Source organism: Pocillopora damicornis, chromosome 4 (genome assembly GCF_964200805.1).
Source record: "Pocillopora damicornis chromosome 4, jaPocDami1.2, whole genome shotgun sequence".
In the NCBI taxonomy this organism is placed as follows: domain Eukaryota; kingdom Metazoa; phylum Cnidaria; class Anthozoa; order Scleractinia; family Pocilloporidae; genus Pocillopora; species Pocillopora damicornis.
Genome location: NC_142673.1, coordinates 15,332,574 through 15,357,388, shown reverse-complemented (window position 1 = coordinate 15,357,388; position 24,815 = coordinate 15,332,574). Strand labels below are relative to the sequence as shown.

At 38.0% G+C, this 24,815-nt stretch overlaps 2 protein-coding genes and 1 long non-coding RNA gene across 15 annotated transcripts; 2 read left to right on the top strand and 1 right to left on the bottom strand.

The window, feature by feature from the left end:
• Nucleotides 1-668: 668 nt before the first annotated feature.
• On the top strand, nucleotides 669-11,407 carry LOC149046976 (uncharacterized). Its single transcript, XR_016185604.1, has 5 exons — nucleotides 669-835; nucleotides 2,379-3,767; nucleotides 6,021-6,119; nucleotides 6,480-6,515; nucleotides 11,275-11,407. It is a non-coding gene; the product is annotated as an uncharacterized LOC149046976 (long non-coding RNA).
• LOC149046974 (uncharacterized) lies at nucleotides 6,442-23,479 on the bottom strand. 13 transcript variants are annotated; one of them, XR_016185598.1, is made up of 8 exons: nucleotides 23,242-23,479; nucleotides 23,065-23,150; nucleotides 17,688-17,791; nucleotides 12,510-12,598; nucleotides 11,511-11,588; nucleotides 8,155-11,407; nucleotides 7,896-7,962; nucleotides 6,442-7,398 (listed from the first exon to the last, which is right to left on the bottom strand). XR_016185598.1 is itself a non-coding variant. In XM_089202950.1 (7 exons), the coding sequence occupies exons 4-7, from the start codon at nucleotides 12,531-12,533 to the stop codon at nucleotides 8,771-8,773; spliced, it is 171 nt and encodes a 56-aa protein (XP_089059076.1). In that variant the 5' UTR covers nucleotides 12,534-12,598; nucleotides 17,688-17,791; nucleotides 23,065-23,150; nucleotides 23,242-23,479; the 3' UTR covers nucleotides 7,429-8,770. The 13 variants fall into 13 exon arrangements, 5 of the variants coding, with proteins under 5 accessions (XP_089059076.1, XP_089059072.1, XP_089059074.1 ...); XR_016185596.1 differs by having other exon boundaries at nucleotides 7,896-11,407; XR_016185597.1 differs by lacking the exon at nucleotides 6,442-7,398 and having other exon boundaries at nucleotides 7,429-7,962.
• On the top strand, nucleotides 18,523-20,766 carry LOC149046975 (uncharacterized). Its single transcript, XM_089202945.1, has 2 exons — nucleotides 18,523-18,580; nucleotides 19,195-20,766. Exon 2 carries the CDS (start codon nucleotides 19,220-19,222, stop codon nucleotides 20,084-20,086), a length of 867 nt encoding a protein of 288 aa, XP_089059071.1. The 5' UTR covers nucleotides 18,523-18,580; nucleotides 19,195-19,219; the 3' UTR covers nucleotides 20,087-20,766.
• Nucleotides 23,480-24,815: the final 1,336 nt, after the last annotated feature.

Genomic DNA, 24,815 nt, shown 5'->3' with positions numbered 1-24,815 from the left:
GAGTGCCGTCTGAAAATGGTCTGAAACGGCAAACCTTTAATGACATTGAGCTACATGAGAGCCAGAAGGATTTATTATCAATAGGTGCAAGATGCGGTGTAAAGATATTACTTCAATCCTATAATAGGCCCTGAAGATGACTCCGTTTAAAATTGTGGATATTTAACTACATAGATATTAGACCTTCACCACACTTCAAAAACCTCATCTGTAAAATGAGGCTAAGTGCGAAACTATTTTGGTGAAAATCCTTATCACTTCAAAATCCTTGTGATTGCCTTCGCTTTAAAACAGGGGCCTTGTTCGCGTTGAATATGGCCTATTAATCATCTTTTTTTTTTTGTCATTTTTTATTATCCACAGCTCAAGTATGATTTAATTCTTTACTTTTTATAACTTTCCCTTACGATGAGCAAGAATCCTCAAAATTTGCCTCGCGTCCATCGTGTGCCTTGCTCGCTTAGTTATTAGTAACAGCGTGTCCAGTAAGTATCCTGTAGGCACCATTTGAAGCGTGAATGTTTCAGACTTCCTTTCCTGCAATGTTCTTTAGTTGAAGTTTATCTGACAGTCATTTACTATCCGCTCGATTATCTACTCCCTCTCAGACCGCTAAAACTTCCCATATGTCTTTGCGGGTGCAGCACCGCTCGTCGGCATGATGAATGTCTTTGAAAGGTTTGTACCCAAATTTCAAGGCTTTTTGATCCTGAACTGTTACTTTATTAGGAATTTAAACGTATTCTTGCTTACAGAGTCAAATATTTTATCTTTTTTTACAGTGTACTTCGACGACAAGGTCCCTTCCAAAGTTTGTTTACATGTTCACAATATGGTAAGCTGCAAGAGTTTTTTAAAAGCATCTTAACTGTTTAAACAAATTATACGATGTTCACAAGAGCAATTTATTGAAAGTATTAGCTTCAGAAAATTGTATAATAACGGTTTGGGATCAGTTGTAATATTATTATTCAAAAGGGCTGAATTGCAGAATTACTTGTGCTATTTTGCATACTAAGAATGACATCCGTATCTCTAGGGATCCCATATGTGATCTGGAAAACGTGGAAAGCCTTGAATTTTTTAATGGGATTTTCCAGGTCTGAAAAGCCCTGGAAAAAGACCGTTGATATTTGAAAGCGTTAATAATCTGGAACTCGGAATTAATCTCGAGAAAATTGTTTCTGAAAAAGGGTACAAGCCCTGATCTCATATGCGCTTCATGTGCTATTTCATTGATCCCACATGCAAGGACAGGCTCCAAGAAGTGGCTCTCTTCGTGTTTCCATTTTAAGCTTTAACTTTGTTCAAATCTTGAAGCTTCAAATGTGAGTTTTGACTGCTAAAAACTAAATGACAAGCTGATGTTGGGTTTCTTACAAAATCAATCATGTTTCCATGTTATGGGTAGAGAGGATGAGTGTGATGGGAGGTTCAAGGCCGTTATCAGGACTCATTTATGGAAATGTTTGAAAATTCATTTGGCTGGGGAAATTAACATTCTTTGACAAAAAGTTTGGGATTTAAAACATTTATGACTGTGGCAACTGAGTCATGGCTTGTGTGGGCCTTAGCTACCTGACTACTGTATCAACTTTGTTACCCAAACAAAAATATGCAAAAAAAAATGCCTTCATAACTCCTGTTACAGTGCCAATGAGAGCACATCTTACAGGATAATGTAAGCTGATAATCTGTCTTTTTTGTTTGTCTAAATTTCTGGTGATTTTTAGTCAATTTGTTGATGAACTTATGCACAAACCCACTTTTGACTCTAAATGAAAAATTTAACTAGTTCAACTTTTTGCTCACTGTATTTTTCAATAAGGTAACTGAAAATAAAGAAAATTATGTGTGCCACTTGGCAAGGGCATGAAAATTGTTAATTTTGATCCCTAGACAAACTTTTAAGACTGGAGATGACTCTTGCTTTCTTAGATGTCTGTTTCTCAACATTTCTATTATATGATGGTTTACTGTGAAGTATTAAGCATATTTTGGTACAGCCTAAATTGGACCAGAGAGAGGAAACAATTTTAAAATTTTGGTGCTTTGTATCATCTTAACAAATTCTCAGGGGTCACAACCTTGATTACTTTTTCCCAAATCAAGTTACCTTTTATCTAAATAGTTATCACTATAATGGCATCTAGTGGTTGCAATTTAGAGGGATATAATTAAATAACTGTTTCAGATCTTACTAGAGTACCTTTCTATACAATATCATGTTAATTAAATAAGTGATTTTTTTCTACCATTTTTGTCATGCTCTCTAAATCAAGAAGCCTACAGCTGTATCTGTATTGAGGCACTTTCAACGTGATATGATTGATTTATTTTTAATAGTTATTAACCAGTTCTCATTGTTTCTTTCCTAGGTAACCGAAGTGCTTGTCTTTGGCTGGTTGTTAAACTTGTACCTGCAACTTAAAAAAATCCTGAGTCTACAGAAAAGAAAAGAGAAGTGACAGAAAGCTGAAAGGATCTTGAACTGTTTGCAAAAGATGGGTGACTAATGGCTGACCCACATGGCTTCACCCATAAAGCCTCTTCCTCAGTCTTGATCTGTGATGCGACAACTTGGTCTACCAAAAAACAAAGAGAAGTGTGTGAAAATTGTTTTGGAAACTGGACTGTCTTGCTGCACTGAACAGGTCTCAAACTGTATACAAGAGATGGGTGACTAACAGCTGATCCATAATGGAGTCAGCTTCACCATTAAGTCTCTTGCTCAGTCTTGATCTGGGATGCTAAGACTTGGTCCACCAAAAAACAAAGAGAAGTGTGTGAAAATTGTTTTGGAAACTGGACTGTCTTGCTGCGCTGAACAGGTCTCAAACTGTATACAAGAGATGGGTGACTAACAGCTGACCTGTAATGAAGTCAGCTTCACCATTAAGTCTCTTGCTCAGTCTTGATCTGGGATGCTTGGTCCACCAAAAAACAAAGAGAAGTGTGTGGAAATTGTTTTGGAAAGTGGACTGTCCTACTGCACTGAAAGGATCTTGAACTGTGTAAAAGGGATGGGTGACTAACAGCTGACCTGTAATGGAGTCAGCTTCACCCATTAAGTGTCTTCCTTAGTCTTGATCTGGGATGCTAAGACGTGGTCCACCAAAAAACAAAGAGAAGTGTGTGAAAACTGTTTTGAAAACTGGACTGTCTTGCTGCGCTGAACTGATATTGAAATGTGCATAAGAGATGAGCGACTAATTCTTAACCCACAATGGTGTCAGCGTCACCATTAAGCCTCTTCCTCAGTCTTGATCTGGGATGCTAAGACTCAGTCTACCAAAAAACAAAGAGAAGTGTGTGAAAATTGTTTTGGAAACTGGACTGTCCTACTGGGCTGAATGGATCTTAGACTGTGTACAAGAGGTGGGTGACCAAGAGCTGACCACAATGGAGTTGGCTTCACCCATAAAGTCAGCGTCACCATTAAGTCTCTTCCACAGCCCTTATCTGGAATGATAAGACTTGGTCCATCAAAAAAAAACAAAAGAGAGTGAAAACTGATTTGGAAACTGGACTGTCTTTATGTAGTGTAGAGATCTTGAACTGTGTACAAGAGATGGGTTTCTAACAGCTAGCCAATCATGTCCCTGATGTATTGAAGAAGCTATACCTATAAGATTTTCGTTGATCCCCTTTGAAATACTCTGACGACAAAATTTTGAATTGCTCCATTTCATCATGAAATTCAAGATAGAAGCAGTTGGATCCAAAGGGATGACCTAATGTCAAGAGGAAGGACATTCCGGAGGAAGGTAACAGTTTGTCTTTATGTTTTTACATCTTTATGTTTCCTTAGAATTATATTATTATTCCAAAAGTACACCAATTTACCCTATTAAGGCATCGGAGAATGGAGCAATAAAGTGGGCTGACCGAACGATCCAAACTTTGATTTATTTGGTTTCCGTTTTTTTAGGCGAACTTTAAAGTGCAAAGAACTCTTTTGTTGTTCATAGGGAACACTCTTATAGTTTCCTTTGTGTTGTTTTCGTCTTTCCCGCACGCCCTGTACGATTGACACGATGCTCAGATAAGCCTGTAGGGTGTATTTCGAAAACTACCGGCCAAAATGCCAGAAAATGAAGTAATGGTGGTATAGAAACTCCCTTACTCAATTGTTTAACATATAACACGTGTCAACATTTTTTCATTTTTGTTTTTCGCTCGTCCCTAAGAGGCCCAGAAAAAAACTACGCAAATTCCCAAAATTTCCGCGCTTATTATAGGTAAAATAATTGATTAGATGTATATGTATTGCGCAGTACATTCGGCCTTTCAAGCGTTTGTATTCAACTGATCTGGAGATATTCAGCCAACTAAAATAGCTACACTTAACTCTAGACTGAATGCAGAACTGGACTTTGGACTGGAAAATAGGACTAACAAAATTGATGATTGTGAAGAATTGTTCAAGGAATTGAGAATTGAAACATCATTTGCGGTTCTCATGTTTTCGTAGGGGTGTTCTGATGAATTGACTCTTCGATCGGTGAGAGATTCAAAAGGCGACAGATTCGAAAGTATACGCATGCTTAGATGCCGATCTCAGCGAAGTTTCATTCCATAGCGTAATGTTTTGCGACAAAGAAAATAGGGATCTTTCGAGTAAGATTTACCGCGTTTCCTTCGGTGAAATTTCCGAAGATTTGCTGGACCGTTATACATATTTGAGCCCTCCCAAGTGCCTGTTGATGAAAAAAATTTATAAGACCAAATTTGAGATAGAGGAAGAAAACACAAAATTGCAAATAGCGAGGAGCTGCTTTTGTAACTCCTATTGTAAAAAAATTTGAGAGATTTCACCGAAGCAAAATGAAGAAAATCAAAGGCAAAACCAAATTATCGCTGGCGAGCGCCTCCCTACATGGAGTCTTAGCTTAATAACGAAAATCATTTTGATAATATATACCACAGCAAACAGTAGTTCGAACACTTCCCACATTGCCTTTTGATGGCTTTTAGTGACCTTGAAAAGCGAATGCGTAAACATTTTCTAAAAAACAATTACGCTGGGGCGTCAACATTGAGCAAAAACCCTATGGAGCCTCCTAAAGATTGCATATAATGCTATTTGCCAGTCTTGCCCTTCCATTCTTAGTGAACACTCCAGTTTCGATTCTCAAGCATATCTTTTCAAATCCTTCTATGATAAACTCCTAGTATAATGGTAGCATGGACTAACAACATTCTGTGGAGAAAGTATATTTTGACGCTTGCATACATCCTGTATTGTTGAAAAGTTTTTATCATAAGCTGTTTGACAGAAATATAACTGTTAATTATCAAACAATAATTATTTGTTCAAAACGGCATCATTATTCAAAAACATAAATCCAAAGTCCAGTCAAGAGCAGTCCAGCATTTCTGGCCGAAAAACTCGAATATTGAACTACTAGTCCATATCGAAAACAAACCAAAGTTGTGGGGTACTTTGTAAAAAGCCACCTCAACGGCTCTGACGTTTCGGACACTGGACCAGTTGATTCAGATTTGGAATTTCGTTATCGTCAATTGATAAACAGCCCTGTGAAAGCGAAAGAGGGGTTGTTACAGGTTTTCATCGCAACGCGTTTAATTTGTCATAATTAATGTACACCAATTTTTCTCTTTCTTTTTCAAGGGTCTCGCGTATTTCAACTTTTTTTCGGGAATAACTTACGTCAAGTCATACAGAATAACTGTTGTAAATCGTACCTCTTCAACCCTTAAAAAAGTTTATCCTTTCCATTTCGATAAATGTCGAACGCACTTTGATTTTTCCATGAAAAAAAAAAGATTGGTAAAAGAAAATTTCTTTGGCTGACTTTGAATTCTTGACTTGTGATCGTGTACTAATCCATTGCGCCAAGTGATCAAGCAATGCAAAGACAGTGAAAAGTTACCGTGAAAAGCATGTGTTGCTTTTTGTTAATTAGCCAACTCGCTTAACTTGTTATTGTTGAAGGAATCAAATTTGCATGTTGTCTTTTTTGTCTTTTTTTTTTTGCATACTCCTTATCCTCAAGGTAAAATTAGAAGAAAGCGGAGACGAAGTCTGAGAAGTGAGGTGGCTTTGGTGACGGTTTGCTTGCAAGTTTTCCAATGAACATGGGGAGAATGCTCGGGTAAGTTTTTAGCTTTATTTTATTGTTAATGCCCCGCCCTGAAATCTTCGAGAAGCCAACTACTTCATTAAGCGACGGTTGAGACTCACAAATTTGAAGGAAACCTTACTGGATTATTTCTTAGCAGTGAAGCTGGTCTGGACATTCACATTTAACTTTGATGAGAAATGTTATTTTAAGTAGAACCAGTCAAGTTATTTGAAAATTTGTTTCACCTTTCACCTAGTTTTTGTGTAGTTGAACAGAAATTTTAAATCCTGTTGTGTTATCAATGTCATTAAAAAGTACATTATTTTCAAGAAGATCCAGCCTTGAAGACATCTTTTAGCATCTTACATATTTTATTGCTTTCCAATACAGCGAATAGGTAAAAGGACCAGGATACTGAATATTCTGGTGAGTATAACTGTTGTGGTAGTGTTGAACGGAAAATTATAATTCTCATCAAGAGATTATCAGTTTATATTCTCTTGTTCTCATATGATGCCCTGTTTAATAATATTATAGAAAATTGAGTAGTTCGTTTATTTCTATTTGTTTCGAAGGTATCTCTGCCCGAAGTTACAATCAAATATTTCAACCATGAAAAGAAGTCTAAAAATCTTCGCATCTTTGTTCTTGTGGTTCATCCAAACAACTTTAAGTACGGACGGACACTCTCGTTGTATTTGAAGCAAAAAATTTTCCATTCTCTTGGCGGGAAACACTAATATGGCTTACTTGGAACTCTAGTTTACTTTTCAGATGCCGCGAGAAATGACTATCTCAAGCAAGATACCAAGAAAAGGTATCAATCACGGAAGAAACGGAAAATCGGGGGTCGAGTGCCCCTCCACACCCACCTCTCATAGACAGTTGTTTTGTAATATGAGACTAGTTTAACATTGTGGTACGAAATATTGTGATAAGCATGCGTCTTACAACATGAATGTGTATTAAAAAATGTAGTTACCACAAGGATGAACTTGTCTTAAATTACAAAGTAACTGTCTATATAAATTGACCCTCGATTTTTTGTTCCTTCCAAGGTTGACTCTCCTAAGACGCTTGGTTGAAATGGTCTTTTCTTATGACATTTGAAAAGAACGAAAGAGAGCTTCGAGCTTCGAATGTGCTATTTACACATTTCCTGCCAAAAGACTTAAACAATGTTTCTTTATAGATGCAAAATGATGCCCGTCCGTACATAACGTTATTTTAGTGCACCACAACGACGAAGTTGGAGGAGGTTTTTAAACTCCCAATTTACACTTCTTTTCCAAAGTATCTTGTAGTCTATCTGAAAAAATAAAGAGAAGCAAAATAAACATCTCTCACATTAGTCCTTTATTCTGTAATATTCCATCCAAAATAAATTAGAATTTTCAAATCAAAACCGGCTTCAGTTTACAGTAAGAGCACTACACGAGACAATGCGGAATGATAGCAAATTTCTCCCTCCTTTTCCTAGACCTTTCTTGGACCTTCTGTTCTCTCCCATCCTGAAGTTGACACAGATGATATTAATCGCTTTGTCAGCAATACTTAACATGGAATAAATCATCTGTTAGCAACTGCAAAACAATTTCAAGTCTGCAGTAAGTGTTCTCTATAACTTCAAAAAGCTAAAAAAACAGCTAACTCTAAAGACAGCAAGAATTACTGGAAAAATTCAATGCTTCTGGTACTAGTTTAGGGTACTTTACTCTAGACGAAACATAAAAAAAAGCAACTTTCGACGAAGTTACAAAGGTCTTTAATCAGGCAGTTCAACAATAACACACTTATCGCACTCACTAAAATATTAAGTATTTTCTTCTTTTACCGTCTTCTTAAACTTATAATCTTTGCGGGATCATACAATCTGGGCGAGGAAAAGTAAGAAAAATGTTTGTAAATACAGAACTCTAACACTTCTGGTTCAATTTGATAAAGATGTTCAATCGTCGCTGATAGTTAAATTAAAGGAAAATGCAATTTTGTAAAGGTTGAAACTGGTACAGAATAACAAATTTCAGCTCAAAGGTTTACACAATAAAACATCACTAGTACTCACCGGATCCTACGAGTATTCCCTTCTTCCAAAACCATTCATGTTAATTTTTTAAATATTTGCGGTTCCCAAAAGGCGAAAAGTAAGAGAAATAGTGAATGGAAAATAAAAGGTCCTAGTTGAAAGAATTCATTATAAGACGACACTGAAATTATTTGCGGGTGGGAAAAGAAATTTTTTACAAAACTACACTCTTCAGTTCAGGAAGGTAGACATTGACACAATAATTAGAATCACTGAAAAGTTGAGTCTTCTCTTCTTCCTTGACCGTCTTTTTCAATGTGAAAGCTGCGATAACTGAAAGGGGAAAAGGATGTGGCAAAAAAAACAACAACCACAGCAATTCAATTATACTTGGAAATAGTTTGCAGTTATGCGAAAATGATTCAATTTAAAGATGCAAATTCACTGAATTCTAAAATAAAAGTTAGGAAAAAGGAAGAAAATTTCGATACATCTGTTTACAGTCAAAAACAATTTACTGAAAACAATACTTGAACTATTTGTTCTACAAATTTGAGCTCCATTTAAACATAATTACACAAGGTTCCTTTTCAACCATACTCAAAGGTTTGAAGCATTTCTTCTTCCTTGACCCCCTTCTCAGACTGGTTTTCTTTCAAGTATCTGAAAGGAAGAATGCAAGAACGATTAATGTGAACAAAAAATTGTGGGAATGATCATTAGTTAACACCTGGGAGAGGAAGGGGGAGTCAGGGGGGGCAGGGGGTTATAGATGTGTCACAACAACATTTATCTGATTCCCTCATAAGACTCTGTAGTACTCTAATGAGGCCCCACTATATCCCCCTCATTTAAAAAATGCTCAAGACGACTGATCCCTTGCCCATTCCCCCTTAAAACCAAGTGACCTCCAAAATCTTCCAAACCCCCCCTCCCCTGATAGTTGAGGCCTGGTGATCAACTGTTTGTTTGAAAATGGGTTTAATTTGCATGTGAATGAAACTTATAATCAAATGAAAGGATCAACACCAAGACTCGTTTTCAAAAAGAGGTCAAAGGTATTTCGACTGTCATGTAGGGAGTTGCAGCATCTTTACAACATACTTTTAATGGATGGAAGTCAAAGCAAGATACACATTTTCATAAAATATTGCTACAGCTCCATCATATTCTACAAAAATTTGCCTCTTTCTCCTTGGTTGCCTTGTCATGTGGCGAGAATCTCTGATTTCGATAAAACTTAATTTAGATCCAGACAATAAAAGATTATAAACTCTTAATATTCTCTTGTTCGAATACAAGCAACATGGCCTCCGTTTGCTACATCATATAATTTTGAACAAGGTTTCTTTCTTCCTGGCCACCAAAATTTTTATCTAGCGATCATATTGAGATTTTAAGTCACCAGAGGCTGACTTTGAGATAAACTTAAGCCCTAAATGAAATATTGTCCAAAATCAGAACCTTTGTTATCACAATCCAGCATGCTAGAAAAGGAAATGTCAGTAAGTCAGTCAGTCAGTCAGTCAGTAGGTTAATCAGTCAGTCTGTCAGTCAGTCAGTCAGTCAATCAGTCAGTGAGTTCAACAGTAAGTCAGTCAATCAGTCAGTAAGTTAGTCAGTCAATCAGTAGGCAGTCAGTAAGTCAGTCAGTCAATCAGTAGGCAGTCAGTAAGTCAGTCAGTCAACCAGTAGGCAGTCAGTCAGTCAATCAGTTGGCAGTCAGTCAGTCAGTCAATCAGTTGGCAGTCAGTCAGAAAGTCAGTCAAGAATAAATGGGGTTAGTGTTAGCTTTTACTTGGGGCAGAAGAGCACAGAACACGTCATCACGATGGAATGTGCTACACAAAATTAATCACCTTATAGTAACCGTGAAACGTGAAAATGTTTGATGTGTAATAAGCTTACTTGCACTTATCTTAACCTGGTAGTGTGGAAGTGTGGAGGTGTGAAAGTCAGTCAGTCAGTCAGTCAGTCAATCAGTTAATCAGTCGGTCAGTCAAATCATCAGTCTATCAGTCAGTCAGTTATCAGTGAGGGAGTCAAGTATTCAAACCGTCAGTCTGTCTATCTATCAGTCAGGTTGTGGTTGGTCAGTCAATCAACCTGGCAGTCAATAGCTTGGTCCACTTGTAAGTGAACCTGACAGCCAGGCAATCATTCAGCTAAATAACAGTAAGTCAGTCCATCAGGTCCATCAATCAGTCACTCAGTATGTCAGCCAGTAAGGAGTTAGGCAATGAGTCAAGCAGTCAATCAGGTAGTCAGCTACTTAGTCAGTTAGTTAGGCAGTCAGTCATGTAGTAAGTCAGTGAGTCACTTAATGAGTAAATAAGTCAGCCAGTAAATCACTCAATCAGCCTGTACAGTGTAAGTGCTCCAGGCAGTGTTAAGCCAATATGAAAGTCAGTAAGTTAGTTCAATGTTCAGTGAGTCACCTACTCAATGAGCCAGTCAAAGGGGGCTAGTCTCTAGCAGTCAGAAAATTGAGTCGATCAACCATCTATTCTGAGGAAAAAATACAGCCATACCAGTGAAACTGTTAGTCTGTGTCAGGCTAGCTCTATGTTTGCCACTATTTCAATGTCACTGTTCCTGTCTGTTTCTGAAGGGAATTGTTGCCTGAAAAAACTTGTTTTGCTGGAAAATGCATTTTATGGCTGTTTGAGACAGTTGCACCAATGACACATATTCCTATAAGCAGTGCCTGTTTGTCAGTATCCAACACTCATTTAGAAGTAGCACTTAAATAAAAATGGTAGTCATAGGAGGACCATGTATTACTGTATCTATCTTAAACCCTAGATTACCTGACCTGATTCTAATTTTAAAGTCCTTCCCCCTCATATAATTTTTGAAGAATTTGCTAACTCTTGCTAAAAGTCAATGTCCCAAATACCACTATGCCCTACATTTAAGTCCTGTTTAAGTCTGTTAGGAGTCAAAGGTTTAATAAATAAAAAATATAGTACAATGGATTTTTTTATGCTTGTTAAAATTTGGAATTCATCTTTGTATGGGTTATCTATGTCTGAGTTACTTATAGCTTTTCTTAATTTCGTGTTTTTTTCTTCAGTTTTTAACAAGATTCTTTACAGTCGAAATTAATTAGTATGGGGTTGGCTGACTCTAACTGAAATTCTCTTCTTTCAAACGCAGATATTTGATTCCAGCCCACATGGTTACATGTGGAAAAGTAATGAACGTGTGCCAGGTAGCTGGCTGTCATACTTATCTTCGCCAGGAAGAAATCGCGGCGCATGACAGCTGCTCCACTTCCCGTCATCTCAACCTAATGGAGCAGGAAAGATCAAAGACTTTGTGGGAAGATGCTTTTTATTAATTCTAACCCAAATCGTCAAACCCGGACGCAAGAATGGAGTTTTATTAAGTACAATTACGACGCTTTGATTTGTTTCCGGATGTAACCTTATTGAATTTATTTCCTCCGCAGAATCGTCTCCTTGTCGTACCTATAAGAGGGGAAGAAAAAGCAGTCTTCACTTGGAGGATTCCGCCGGACATGCACGGCTCATTGGGGTCACCAATTTTCCCAAAATTTAATAGGAAGTGTAAATTGCTACTGGACAAGCACAGGAAGAACCTTCGGGTCCACTACATCCAAGGGGTGGATCCCATTTCACTACTAGCAAGGTAACTGTTTTGAATTAGAATTTTATGATTGGGGAAATATGTGGATTTGGATGAAGATCGAAAGTGAAAACATGTCATAAATTTTTCCTTTCAAAATTTACATAGTGCTAAGTGAAACGGAATATTCTCCTGTGTAAACCGTGTAACCATCCTCGCGTAGGCACTACAACGAAATGTATTCCTGACTCGTCAGATTGCTGAAAATAATTATTTCGCTCAATACAAGGTAGAGCGAAACTTGAAATCAGGTTAGAGCGCCTAAGAACCGAGTCATGGAATGTCTTGAAAACCGTGTGATAAAATCTCTAACAACTAAGGTTTTTAATGTTTCAGGGAACCGGGATATCCATTTTTTATCCATTTTACATCTCGTGTCTGAAGTCGATTTTTAAGCAAGTTGAGAGTAGAGTTGGAAATATAAATGCAATCGAATACGTTACGAGAAGAAGTATTTTGCTCGTTGGCAATTTTATTCCTAAATTCGTTATTTATTTTTAATTGCAACATCCACGGGATTTGAAGGCAGACACCACCAAGGAAAACACAACATCGACGGAAAAATTATCAGTCAAAGGAACGTGTACATATTATATGTGAAAACTGTATGGAAAGTTGTAAAATTTCTAAAATATAACAATCAGGAGCTCATGGTCCCGTCTGCTCTCGATCGAGACATATTCAGTACTGATTCTGATATTCATCAAACCTTACAGTGACTCGATAAATAAAAAACCACTTACTTCTCGAGCCAGTTCTTTTGTCATTGTTCATTGACCTAAGTCGCCATACAGTTCTTCAAAATCCGTCGTCCTCCATCCCAAACACTCGCCTATTACAGGTATGAAAATTCATTTTGATAAACTTCAACATGAAGCAAGTTTAATTTATTGATGAATTGATTCATGATAAAATTAACAGCGTCCCATTCTGAGAGTTTTCATACAGGATTAAAGAAATGTATCAAAGAACAGCCCCCTCGCTGTTTTAAGCCTTGCTCAATTACAAGTGTACTGAGCTCTAAAATCTTAGATCCGGCGCTTGCCAACGATTGTGTTTCCTTTCGGGAATTCAGCATAAATGAAGCGGTAAATTTTCTCAAAATACACCGAATAAACCAAAGGAAGGGACCAGGTTACCCTGAAAATGAGTTCTGAAATAATTTCAAACAGTATTATCTCGTTTATAAGCGAAAAATTTACGCAAATCCCAGGCGTTTTGATCGCGACGGGAAAACCAGCGTAATGACGTCCTGAACTTGTTGGGGAGAACGGCACGCTAACACCAGAAGTCGAAATAGAGTCGTGTCCAGACTATCCGCGCGCTTTCTCGTTCTGAAATGACGTTCCCGTCCCCTTGCTAAATCACTCTATTGTCTCATCACGACAACTCCCTGATCATGAGTTTCAAGGCGCGTTAAAAAAAGGTAGTTTAAACATATTTATGCAAACAGAAAGTTTAGAACCGGTGTTTAAAGACAGAATATAGATGCGGGAAGACATGACGAGCTTTGCTCAAGAAAAGAATTCTCACCAGGGATGCGTAAAATGATCCATAGGCTTGTCAAAGTAAAGCGAGAGGGCTCAATTAGCAAGTGAAAGCGAGGTGTTTGGCTTCGAGCGTGAAATTAATTGAAGTTAACAATTAAAATGTAAACAGGCGCGAGGATCCGCGCGGCTTGCGCGTTAGGAGTGCTACGTAAATTTAGGACTCTTTTGCACAATTTTCTCTTTGGAGATAACTACGCATTCATGGCGTGAATGGCAATTTTCATAATTGTAGAATGATTTAGCGACAAGAACGGCTTAGCTAAGCCGTAGTGTGTCATGGCATTTGAGGATAGCCTGGTTGTAGTGCGTGACATGACTATCAAGTAACAGTTATTGTACCCAGCATGTTTTGTTCGTGATCTACAGATTTATTGGTTTGTGACGCAAAGAGCGATTATCTGTTCTGTCACGACAATACCAAAATCAAATTGTGTTAGCCAACTTATATTTCACTCTGATCAGACCTTTGACCCTAAGTCAACATGGAAGCCGGTGAGCCGCTCGGTAAGGACCTTGTTTTCAAGAGAGATTTCGACTGCAGTATATTCTGGAGATACAAGAGTATCATTTAACACTTGAAACGATTGGGCAGATATTTTGATAATACTTTTCTGGCGTCCATACTGAGGAGCCCTTTCAGTATAAAATATCATTTTAGTAAGTCCCAATCATCAGGTAAGCGCGGGAACTTATCCCGCGAAAATTCTGTGCGAAGGTACGAGTATATTCGGCGGTATCTGCGAAAAGGGGCCATCGTTCTTTCCTTAAGGTAAGGTCTTAACTGTGTAAAACTTCGCGAGGAAGAAATTCTACTCGCTGGCCTGTCCAATTTGGCTTTTAGATAAGGTTGTATGCCTGATAATTTCTGTCTAGAGCTATATGATGACGCGCGATAAATCTCGCTGCTTAATAACCTTTGAGCGGAAAATGATGATGCCCAAACCATTTAATCAGCAAAGCAAGGTTTACCTTTACTTCTGTGCTTTCGAAGCAAGAGAAGGAATTATTTCTGTGATAGTTAGGTGACAGATGCTTAAGATCACATGGTGTATTATCAAACTGTTGAAACCTAACATGAGCAAGATGAACTAATTATGGAATGAACCCTGACATCACAGCTCAAATATTCCTTCCCTATAAGATGACGCGCTCTTGGCAGGTTAGTGTGTTTTCTTACTAATCGTACTGTACTATTTCGCACTTTCGAAAGCAGAATCCTGAAGATACTCTCGTTCTTTTGTTATTTCTTACCCACTCTCTCGTGTACTCAGACTTATCTCCGTGAGGGAAGAACCTTCATTTTTTAATTTTTTCCCGGTTTTGTCATTCGTATGTGAGCTGTTGTTATCTGAAGGCAGAACCTTTCCTTTTTTTTTCACCTGGTTCTGTCTCTCTTGGGTAGTCAGTCCTGTTTTGGCTGTTGTTATCTGAAGGCAGAACCTTTCCCTTTTTTTCACCTGGTTCTGTCTCTCTTGGGTAGTCAGTCCTGTTTGGGCTGTTGTTATCTGAAGGCAGAACCTTTCCTTTTTTTTTTTCACCTGGTTCTGTCTCTCTTGGGTAGTCAGTCCTGTTTGGGCTGTTGTTATCTGAAGGCAGAACCTTTCCTTTTTTTTTTCACCTGGTTCTGTCTCTCTTGGGTAGTCAGTCCTATTTGGGCTGTTGTTATCTGAAGGCAGAACCTTTCCTTTTTTTTTCACCTGGTTCTGTCTCTCTTGGGTAGTCAGTCCTATTTGGGCTGTTGTTATCTGAAGGCAGAACCTTTCCTTTTTTTTTCACCTGGCTCTGTCTCTCTTGGGTAGTCAGTCCTATTTGGGCTGTTGTTATCTGCAGGCAGAACATTTCCCTTTTTTTCACCTGGCTCTGTCTCTCTTGGGTAGTCAGTCCTATTTGGGCTGTTGTTATCTGAAGGCAGAACCTTTCCCTTTTTTTTCACCTGGTTCTGTCTCTCTTGGGTAGTCAGTCCTATTTGGGCTGTTGTTATCTGAAGGCCGAACCTTTCCTTTTTTTTCACCTGGTTCTGTCCCTCTTGGGTAGTCAGCCCTATTTGGGCTGTTGTTATCTGAAGGCAGAACCTTTCCCTTTTTTTTCACCTGGTTCTGTCTCTCTTGGGTAGTCAGTCCTATTTGGACTTTTGCTATCTGAACGCAAAATCTTTCCTTTTTTTTATTTGGTTCTGTCTCTCTTTGGGAGTTGTTTCATTTTAGACTGTGCGTTTTCATCCTTTGACAAACTAATTTTGAATTGCGACATAATTAAATTTACTTGCCTTGATTTTTTTTCCTTTGCAGATTTAATTGATTGTTAACCGCGAAAAGCCGTGATGAAAAAGCAATGTTTGTTTAAATAGAAAAAGATAGTTTTCCTGTTTAGATGACCAACCAACCTTAACCTAATTACACATCATAAGTGCACGTTCCGTTGACTGGTAATTTTTACGTCGATGTTGTGTTTGCCTTGGTGGTGTCTGTCCTCAAATCCCGTGATTTTTCAATTAAAAATAAATAACGAATTTAGGAATAAAATTACCAACGAGTAAAATACCTCTTCTCGTAACGTATTAAATTGCATTTACATTTCCAACTCTTGCTTCAGACACGAGATGTAAAATCAGTCATAGATTGTAAAAGAGATTTGTGAGTAAAAAACTTTTTCTACTTGTCTTTGTTTATTTTCTCGCAGCCTTATACATGAGGTTCGCTGTGTTCGCAGTGGCGCGCCAAGAAACCCCAGCAGGAAAAATTTTTTTAAAGATGTTACTCCTTTAATGATCTCTTTAAAGTATATTACTTCCTTAGCATTTAGCCAATTATATGGTGCCGGCGGAGGGTACAAAAAAACTCCATTATATATTTCTTTACAGGCTAATATTATCGGAAAAAACCCAAACAAACAAACAAAATGAGTTCTGTTGCGCTGTGTGATCCATGAGTGTTCTCATCGCGGTTAGGGCTTGCTGTTATTTGCGGTATTATTTTCCGGAGTGGACATACCATTACTACATTTTTGTTAGCGTTTAAAAATCGGAAACACATGGTTTTGGTAAAAAAATTCATCTTTTTCAACACTTAACGACTGTCGAGTTGTGTGTATCAATAGAGTGGGTCAGCAAATTTGCATTCTATGTTGCGCAAGGGGCAAGAGAAAATGGTTGACTCCCCGCGAGTGAAGCTGACGCTCTAGGTCGATGTCGATCCATTATTATCCTTTGTAAACAAAATTTCGATCAAGGAGTTAAATTATAAAATTACTTTGGCTTACATTGTGCGCTTTAAAGTAAACTTGAGTTGTTAGATCCACGCGAGGGTTTAACCTTGAAAAATGCAATCACGCGAGTGGAGCTGACATTAACGCGTGTCCCTATCTGGAAAACATTCGTATTGTGACAAGAAGGGTCTGCTTTAAGGTTTTGGGTTACTCTCGCCATGCAATTTGGACGCCGAAAAGTGCCAAAAAAGTAATTACTGAAAATTCATCCGCAACACCTCGGTCGTTCTGTGGGCGCGAAGTCAGTTCTTCTCTTACAGTTAATAATTGCCAGGCGGATCTCAGATCCGCCTCAGCCTCATTTGCATAAATTCTTTTGGTGAGCAAAGCTCGTCATGAATAGCACGTAAAGACTGATTGTGGGAAGGAAAAGTTAAAGGTCGTTGAGGAACACTAAAAGATTCGTAAAGAGAATTAACGAAGCATAAAGAGTGTGGGTAAAGAATGTTAAAGGTTCGTAAAGAACAGTGAGTAAAGATGCGTAAAGAATATTAAAGACAAGTGACTGTTTTGTTTCACTAACATTGCTAAAGGAGAGGTTCTGTGTATACGCCTGAATTACTAAAAATGGTCTTCTGTGATATATTCGGATATAGAATATGTTTTCAATAACTGCCCCGTGGGGGTTTGACCTCTATTTTCACTACTGTAAGTTGTTTGTTCAATATCAATTGTAAACGAAGGAAAAAGTCAGGTAACTTCGCAATACACCAATGAGATAGCTCCGAACATGTAACAATTAACTTTTTTTTACCGGCAGTGGTTTCGGGTGTCAATTAAACGCCACATCAATTAGTTACATAAAACAACCATTATAGCGGCATATTTAGAACTTCGCCTCTGTCGTAAATGTTAACTGTAGCTTACTTACTTGCTCCTGTGTTTCAAACTCGACAAAGCGACGAATATAATGGTAATTTTCATTCTAAAATTTGCAACTAACTCTGCGTGAGACGCTTAACACCACAGACGGTCCAAGCTCCAGCTGTGAGATGATCATTTTACGCAATAACAGTCATGGCGGAATTATAAGAGTTTGTATGGGAATATTTACGACCACTCTAAGGAATAAAAAAATACGTCAAATTCTCAAAACAAATACCTCACCTTACTTCCACAGCGTATTGCTTGTTATCTGACCGCTTACTTTGATAAAAAGAACGCATTTTAGCGAGTTATCCATTTCGAGGTTTTCAGTTCTGTGTATACGCCTGAATTGGTAAAAAATGGTCTTTTGTGATATATTCGGATATAGAATATAGTTTAAACATATTTATGCAAACAGAAAGTTTAGAACCGGTGTTTCAAGACAGAATATAGATGCGGGAAGAGAATAGCACGTAAAGACTGATTGTGGGAAGGAAAAGTTAAAGGTCGTTGAGGAACACTAAAGATTCGTAAAGAGAATTAACGAAGCATAAAGAGTGTGGGTAAAGAATGTTAAAGGTTCGTAAAGAACAGTGAGTAAAGATGCGTAAAGAATATTAAAGACAAGTGACTGTTTTGTTTCACTAACATTGCTAAAGGAGAGGTTCTGTGTATACGCCTGAATTACTGAAAATGGTCTTCTGTGATATATTCGGATATAGAATATGTTTTCAATAACTGCCCCGTGGGGGTTTGACCTCTATTTTCACTACTGTAAGTTGTTTGTTTAATATTAGTTGTAAACGAAGGAAAAAGTCAGGTAACTTCGCAATACACCAATCAGAGAGCTCCGAAAAATTTAGGCTTAGTGATGTTGAACGATTCTATTGTGTAGAGCTACTTACGGTTCCTGGAGGTGCAACGAAGTTTAGCATTAGATGAAAACAAGTGAGAGAATCAGGTGATTCACAATGGACCAATCAGCAAGCGCTGAGATAGAATGACAGCTTACTCGTGACTATCACGTTATGGACGAGTCGGTGCGTATAAACTGAAAGTTCAGAACGTCAAAGGCACTTTACATCTCTTAATTCCTTTGAAGCTGGACTCTGAGCTTGATACAGTTAAATTTGGTAAGTAGGTTTGAGTTGATAATCAATTTAGATTTCTTTCAAGTTAAGTTGACAATAACAAACGATAATTGTATAGCTCATTTAAGTTGCTCTTCGAATTAGAGCTGGTGAAGCGTTTTATTGGGCAAGCGCATATGCTGAACTAGTTAATAATGGTTTGACTTCGTTCGTTAAGGATCGCTTCAGCATCGATGTTAAAATATTTGTCCGAATGAGCGAAATATCTGTGGGCACTAAGGAAAATTCTCGTCACATTTTGTAACAGTATTTTGGAAAAGGTTTAGATATCTATAACCTATATTTGTGGTACTCATCTCTCCGTTCGATTGTCTTGCAATGATGTTGATCAGAAAAGTGCCCTCGAAATGAATTAAACAGATACCTAGATATCCCGTGTGGAAACAGCTTTCTTCCGTAGCGATCGTCATCTAGCTTTTTCGAGGTTCAAATCTAAAGATAATTTGCCTACTTTTGACTAAAAAAGGTTCAAATCTGAAGATATCTTGCCTAATTTTGATTAAAATGAAATTTGATTATTCAGCAGTATTTGCGTTCGTTGGTGTAAAATCTGCAATAACATTTTGAAACTGGTCTTGAATGCTTTTCATTCACAGCAACCTAAAGTTCCCTTGATCGAAAATGGCGACAGATGAAGAGATCATCTCGGAAGCTGTAAAGGGGACGTGGGCGTATATTAAAAAGAACGACCCTGAAGATTATTCCAAGCTCGTTGCAGACAGTGAATTGAAAGATTCTATCACTGCAGAAGCTAGGAAAGCCGCCAAAGAGGAAGTGGAGCTCTCTCACGAGTTTACCTCTCAACTAGATATCCCAGATATCCGTAAGCGCCTTGAGAAGCATCTAACCGAACACCGAATCAGCTTGATTGAAAAGGGGCTCACCATTCCAACATTCTGCATGGAAATAAGCATGACAGACCATGGCTATTATCTGGCGCAGTTCACGAGAGAAGGACATGAGTTTCTACCACCCATTAAGCTGGAGACGGTTGCTGCGATCGACTGCACCTCGTTTCTTCAGTACGCCAGTATTGTGGTGGAGGGGGTGCTGCTTGTCGTGCAGGCAGCTGGTATCGAAATTTCTGTAAGCGAGGGTACCATGAAAGCCACCATCGAAGAAACCGAGCAAGCAATTGAAAATTCTTCAAAATTCCAGGAGGCGATAAAGAAGTTTATCAGTTCATGGAATGCGGCGGAGGGCAATAGATATGACCAGGCTAAAGCCCTTTTCTACCTCGTCAAAGATACCTACGCAGCTGGATTGCTGTGGACCATCATCAAGAGTTTGTGCCGCAAGATGGCATGGTACGACTGGTTGGAGACTGCAGCAAAGGTGACCGCCATGGTCATAGCAGCCTTTGCAACGGAGGGAGCAGCGCTAATAGCAGAGATTGTGTTGGCCTTAGTGTCTGCTATTGACTTCGCTAAGAAGATCGTTAATGTGGGAAAACTTGAAGAAATAAAGGAAAGTGTATCGAAAAAGTGATCTTGTACAACGCTAACTTACTGTACTACTTTCCATCTGATCGAATCATATTATAAAATCATAGTGTGGGAGACTAGCGCAGTTTTTGGAACTCTATATGTATTTTTCAAGATTCGTAAAATAAAAGTGTGTTTGAATATTCACATAGTCAAATAGAACAGGAAAGAATCGACGTAGTGTGACATTCTCAGAAAAACAGGAAGTCCATGATGTAATACAATAGGGGCTTTCTCGAGTAAATAAGTCAGCATTACTATTGTTTTGAGGTCATATGATAGTCGCATAATTCATCAGCCGTTCATCAATGTCGAGTAGCCATCAGAAACGAAACTTCTCGGCGCTTGCTACAGGATCAAGTTGAGACAATGACTGAAATACATCGTCATAAATTCAAGCGAAGGGGAAGAGCGTCACGTTTGCGAAAGGCGACACCCGATATATATGTGATGCAATCACGATCTCCAGTTGAACATTGAAATAGAACTTGGCTGCATTTATTATTGTGTATGTTTATGTCCCGATGCATATAAATTTCTACCATTAAATATATACCTTTTATTGTTGAAGCAAAATAATGACACTTAATTGAGCTCTTAGCTTCCAAGTTGATGATTGTTGCTTCGGACAGTTTTCAATTTATGACGAATTTGTTTACTATCAAATAAAACGTTTTTATAGTCTTCATGTTTGATGTCTTTATTTAATAACAGTTTCTTTATTCCTTTTGCTGTTTTACCGCCTTTATCTTTGCCTTTGATGTAAGAATACATCTTTGATCTTAAACCAACAAATTCAGTGATGGGAACTCTGCAGGCTTCGTCCTTGAATTTACCAATGACTTTATTGTTTATTTTGTCAAAGTACTTACTTTTTTCAGAAAAACAAATCGGAAGATTTGACATTAAATTCATCAATGAGCGCTGTAAAAAAGGGGTCTTAAATCGCCACAATCGCATACCATATCGGTTATATTTGACTAAGGCGATCGATAGAAAATAGACAGCTGTACATTACGTGCAAGTCGTAAGAATGGTTTGTGACTAGTTCAGTTGGGTGTGCAAATCATGTATGACCGATGTGCGAGTATGAGAAGCAACGCGGTGTCGGCGTCTCGTCACCTTTTGTGCAGTGACACGATGTGAAAATTAAGCATGTCGTCTTCACAAGACTGTTTCGATTTTATCGACCTTACCAGTTTCCCATAATTTTTACGTGAAATTTGGTACGTATCGCGAACTTTTCAAGTCATGGTCGTCTCATGGTTATTCCTAATTTATCTTTACTCGTGTTGCATTACTTGTTCAATGGTCGATGCTAAAATATGTCACCCGTTGGGTCTTTCCGTTTGCGGTCACTGCGCCGAACGAATGGAGGAAAACGGGGCAGTGAGTAAAGATGCGTAAAGAATATTAAAGACAAGTGACTGTTTTGTTTCACTAACATTGCTAAAGGAGAGGTTCTGTGTATACGCCTGAATTACTAAAAATGGGTCTTCTGTGATATATTCGGATATAGAATATGTTTTCAATAACTGCCCCGAGGAGGTTTGACCTCTATTTTCACTACTGTAAGTTGTTTGTTCAATATCATTGTAAACGAAGGAAAAAGTCAGGTAACTTCGCAATACACCAATCAGAGAGCTCCGTAAAATTTAGGCTTAGTGATGTTGAATGATTCTATTGTGTGGAGCTATTTATGTTCAATTCAGTTGAAAACCTCTTAATGGATAACTTGAGCTGTGTGGGTTAAAAGAAAAAAAAACTACAACATTCATCCATTTAGAAATTGTCAGAAACACAAATAACATGCTACTCCTCTGAGGAAGTGCCGTTCATATACATGTACCTCTTTCAAGACTGCTTCTATGGTAATTCAGTACCAAAAATTTTCATCGCCAGTGAGGTTCATGGTTGTTCATTACTCCAAAGATATCCAAATTCAATTTGTAATGAAATAAATTTCAGATCAAATTTATCTTTTCAAAACCTGTGAAAATGGCCTATAGTGTGGCCAGAGAATTGCTAAGAGCATTATTGTTTTAGGAGGTTGTGTTCACTAAGACTAAGAGTAAAACATTTATTTAATTAAGAATGATATTACAAGGACCTCAATTATTGTTTTAAGTATAAATAAATCAACTTATCTGTCCTGATTCAAACAAAAAGATCTCTTTAACAATTATTTCCTGAAGGCAATATAGTTTGACAATCCCTGTGACAAAGTCAAGGGGACTATTCAATAATATTCACGATATTCATTTTGTTGTCAAAACCCATTCTGTTACAATTGTTTTGACTACTCATATAGAGATATGTAGCAAGTCTTCACAACAATTTAATCAGCAGGTTTATTTAATCCAATCAGCAAAAACTTCTGTCATATCTTTTTTTCGAAGTGTTACATCAAACTTAATAGCATCTTTTATGCTCTTTAGAATTAAGAGAGTGTCTCTGAAAGAGCGGTCCGGTCGATTTTGCTTGAGACACGGATTTCGCTCATTTCTTGTGTGTTGTAAGACATTCATGTACCTATACTAAAACCACAATCCGTTTGATCGGATCTCTTTATTTTTCAGAGTTTTACAGAAATTAAATTTCACTCGAGCGAAGGCTTGTCGTGACACTTTTCAAGACTTTAATTTATGACAACTTTGAAGGACAATTTACAAAAAACTACGGAACTTAGCAAAAAATAAATACCAAAGCCATGTATATTAACTCTATCTTATTCATCGAGGCGACTTTCGTGAACATCACGTTTCAATCAAGGAAACAGGAAGACTTGAATGACACCTTATCCGTTCGCTTAAGTCACACATGCCAAAACCGATCAAATTCAATGTAAATTTTTGAAAAAGTGAGGCGCTCTTAACTGATCCAACTAACATAGCTAGAAAGTAGGTGCTATAGAAAAGGTAACTATAAAAAAAAACTTTGCGGCCCGACCTTTACGAAAACTTTATAACTCCGTGAACTTACCTAATTTTCGGCAATCTCCAAGTTTAGCCGCCATTTTGAGGATTTGTCAACATGAAGCGTAACTGATATAAATCAAGCAGGTAGATCTAAAACCGTCAGAAATACATACGAAAGCAATTCAAATGAACTTTACTTTCAATTCTAGCGGCAAAATTTGAAATTTTTCGTTAAACTTACCATTCCTACATCCCCATGCGACCAATTCTTCCAACAATTAATACACTACAACTAGTGTTCGAATTCCCCTCGTCGATTCCATCGTAAGAAATGACCTGTGCCACTCAAGCTTCGACTAGAATGTGAAGTACGAATCAAATAACATAACTGCTTCATCTTGGAGGCAATATCACGCTGGTATTTTAATTTTCTGATCGACAAAAACGGTAATCAGGTAGCGATCGCCATGTTTACCTCATAAAACTGATCGCTGACCAGTCGCTGAGTGAAAACAATACGGCTCAGTGGTGAGGGGCGGGGTGTGGGTTGGGTGCGGGCAGATTATCAAAGGATTTTTGGGAACATTCGAACATATGAATTAAAGTATCATAATAAGCATTAGGACTCTCAGTCTTAATGCAAAGGCATGCTTCGTGTTGCAGACAACTTTTGCTTTGCTTAGTATTCTTTTTTCTTTCAAGTACATTTCGTTCCAAATAGGACTGGCGTCAATTCATAGATTTATAAACAAATCTTTACCATGTAAATAAATGTTTTTAGGTAATCGAGATAACCATTGAACCTCTTGTATCGCTTTAGAAGTAACGTGTCTTGTCTTTGCCCAACTCTGAGAGCGTGGAGCGGCAAAGACGCGAGACACGAGTCTCGCGGCTTCTCCATGCTCAGAGGATACGCGTGACCTCACTATCTTTAAGGAAAAAAAAAAGGGACTGCTCGGAGTCTGTATTCCGTTCAACCATCTCATAAGAGTGACGCGAGTCTTTTCAATTGGATGAAAAAGTCACAAACCCATTCTTTACCTCACGAGCGTAACCACTGACCACTCACGAATTCACTCAGTAAGCTTCTCCTTTGGCGCGGAAATTGAAATCGTATCGAGTAAACAAAGTTATAGTGAGTTCCTTTGGATCTCCCGGAGCTCCCAAAGCGATACAAGTTCGGGCCGAACTTGTATCGCTTTGGGAACAATTACAAGTACAGGAAGAAGTTGTTCGTTAGCGAGACGTTCATTATGTCTCAGGACTGTTTTTTAAATAGCAAAGATGGAAAAAACTTTGGTTCATCGCATGGCTTAAGTGATTTGGTACGACTGTCTGAATGCAATGATGAAGTAAAACATCATTTGATAAGCTGCCACCTGTCTAAAGAGGTGTTATGTGAAAATGAGCTAATCTTGGCAAGGACTGGCCTATTTCACCTCGCTCAGGAGGGTAAACAAAAAAATTTGGATTAGCTATAGGCATCACCACGCTTTGGGGAAGTTTTGGAGAAGTGCAAAGGTAACATGTCAGTATCCTGATCATCATGTCAGGAAGCGTATCCAAGGCAGAGATGTAATTACCTTGCATATGTCTCAAGACATTCAAAAGCTGTTTGGAGGTATTATTCCAGTTGAATCAGGTAGTCCTGAGTAACATTTTCTGTTATCCATTTTTGTCTCGTGACATATCTGCTCGAAAAGAGAAGAAACTCCTTATTAGATTAAGGGTACTTAAGTACACATTACGTTATATGTATAATGTTGCTTGGTTGATAATCAATAATGTTTTTCAAATCACCTGAAAACGCAATAC

What these genes read in the sequence shown, in the direction of transcription:
- LOC149046975 (XM_089202945.1), top strand. Translation starts at nt 19,220, where the DNA reads ATGGCGACAGATGAAGAGATCATCTCGGAAGCTGTAAAGGGGACGTGG.
- LOC149046974 (XM_089202946.1), bottom strand. Translation starts at nt 12,533, where the DNA reads ATGACAAAAGAACTGGCTCGAGAA. An exon ending in CAAAAGAACTGGCTCGAGAA is followed by an intron (nt 11,589 to 12,509) that starts GTAAGTGGTTTT and finishes CCCCTCTTATAG; the next exon opens with GTACGACAAGGAGACGATTC. An exon ending in CAAATCAAAGCGTCGTAATT is followed by an intron (nt 11,408 to 11,510) that starts GTACTTAATAAA and finishes CTGCTCCATTAG; the next exon opens with GTTGAGATGACGGGAAGTGG.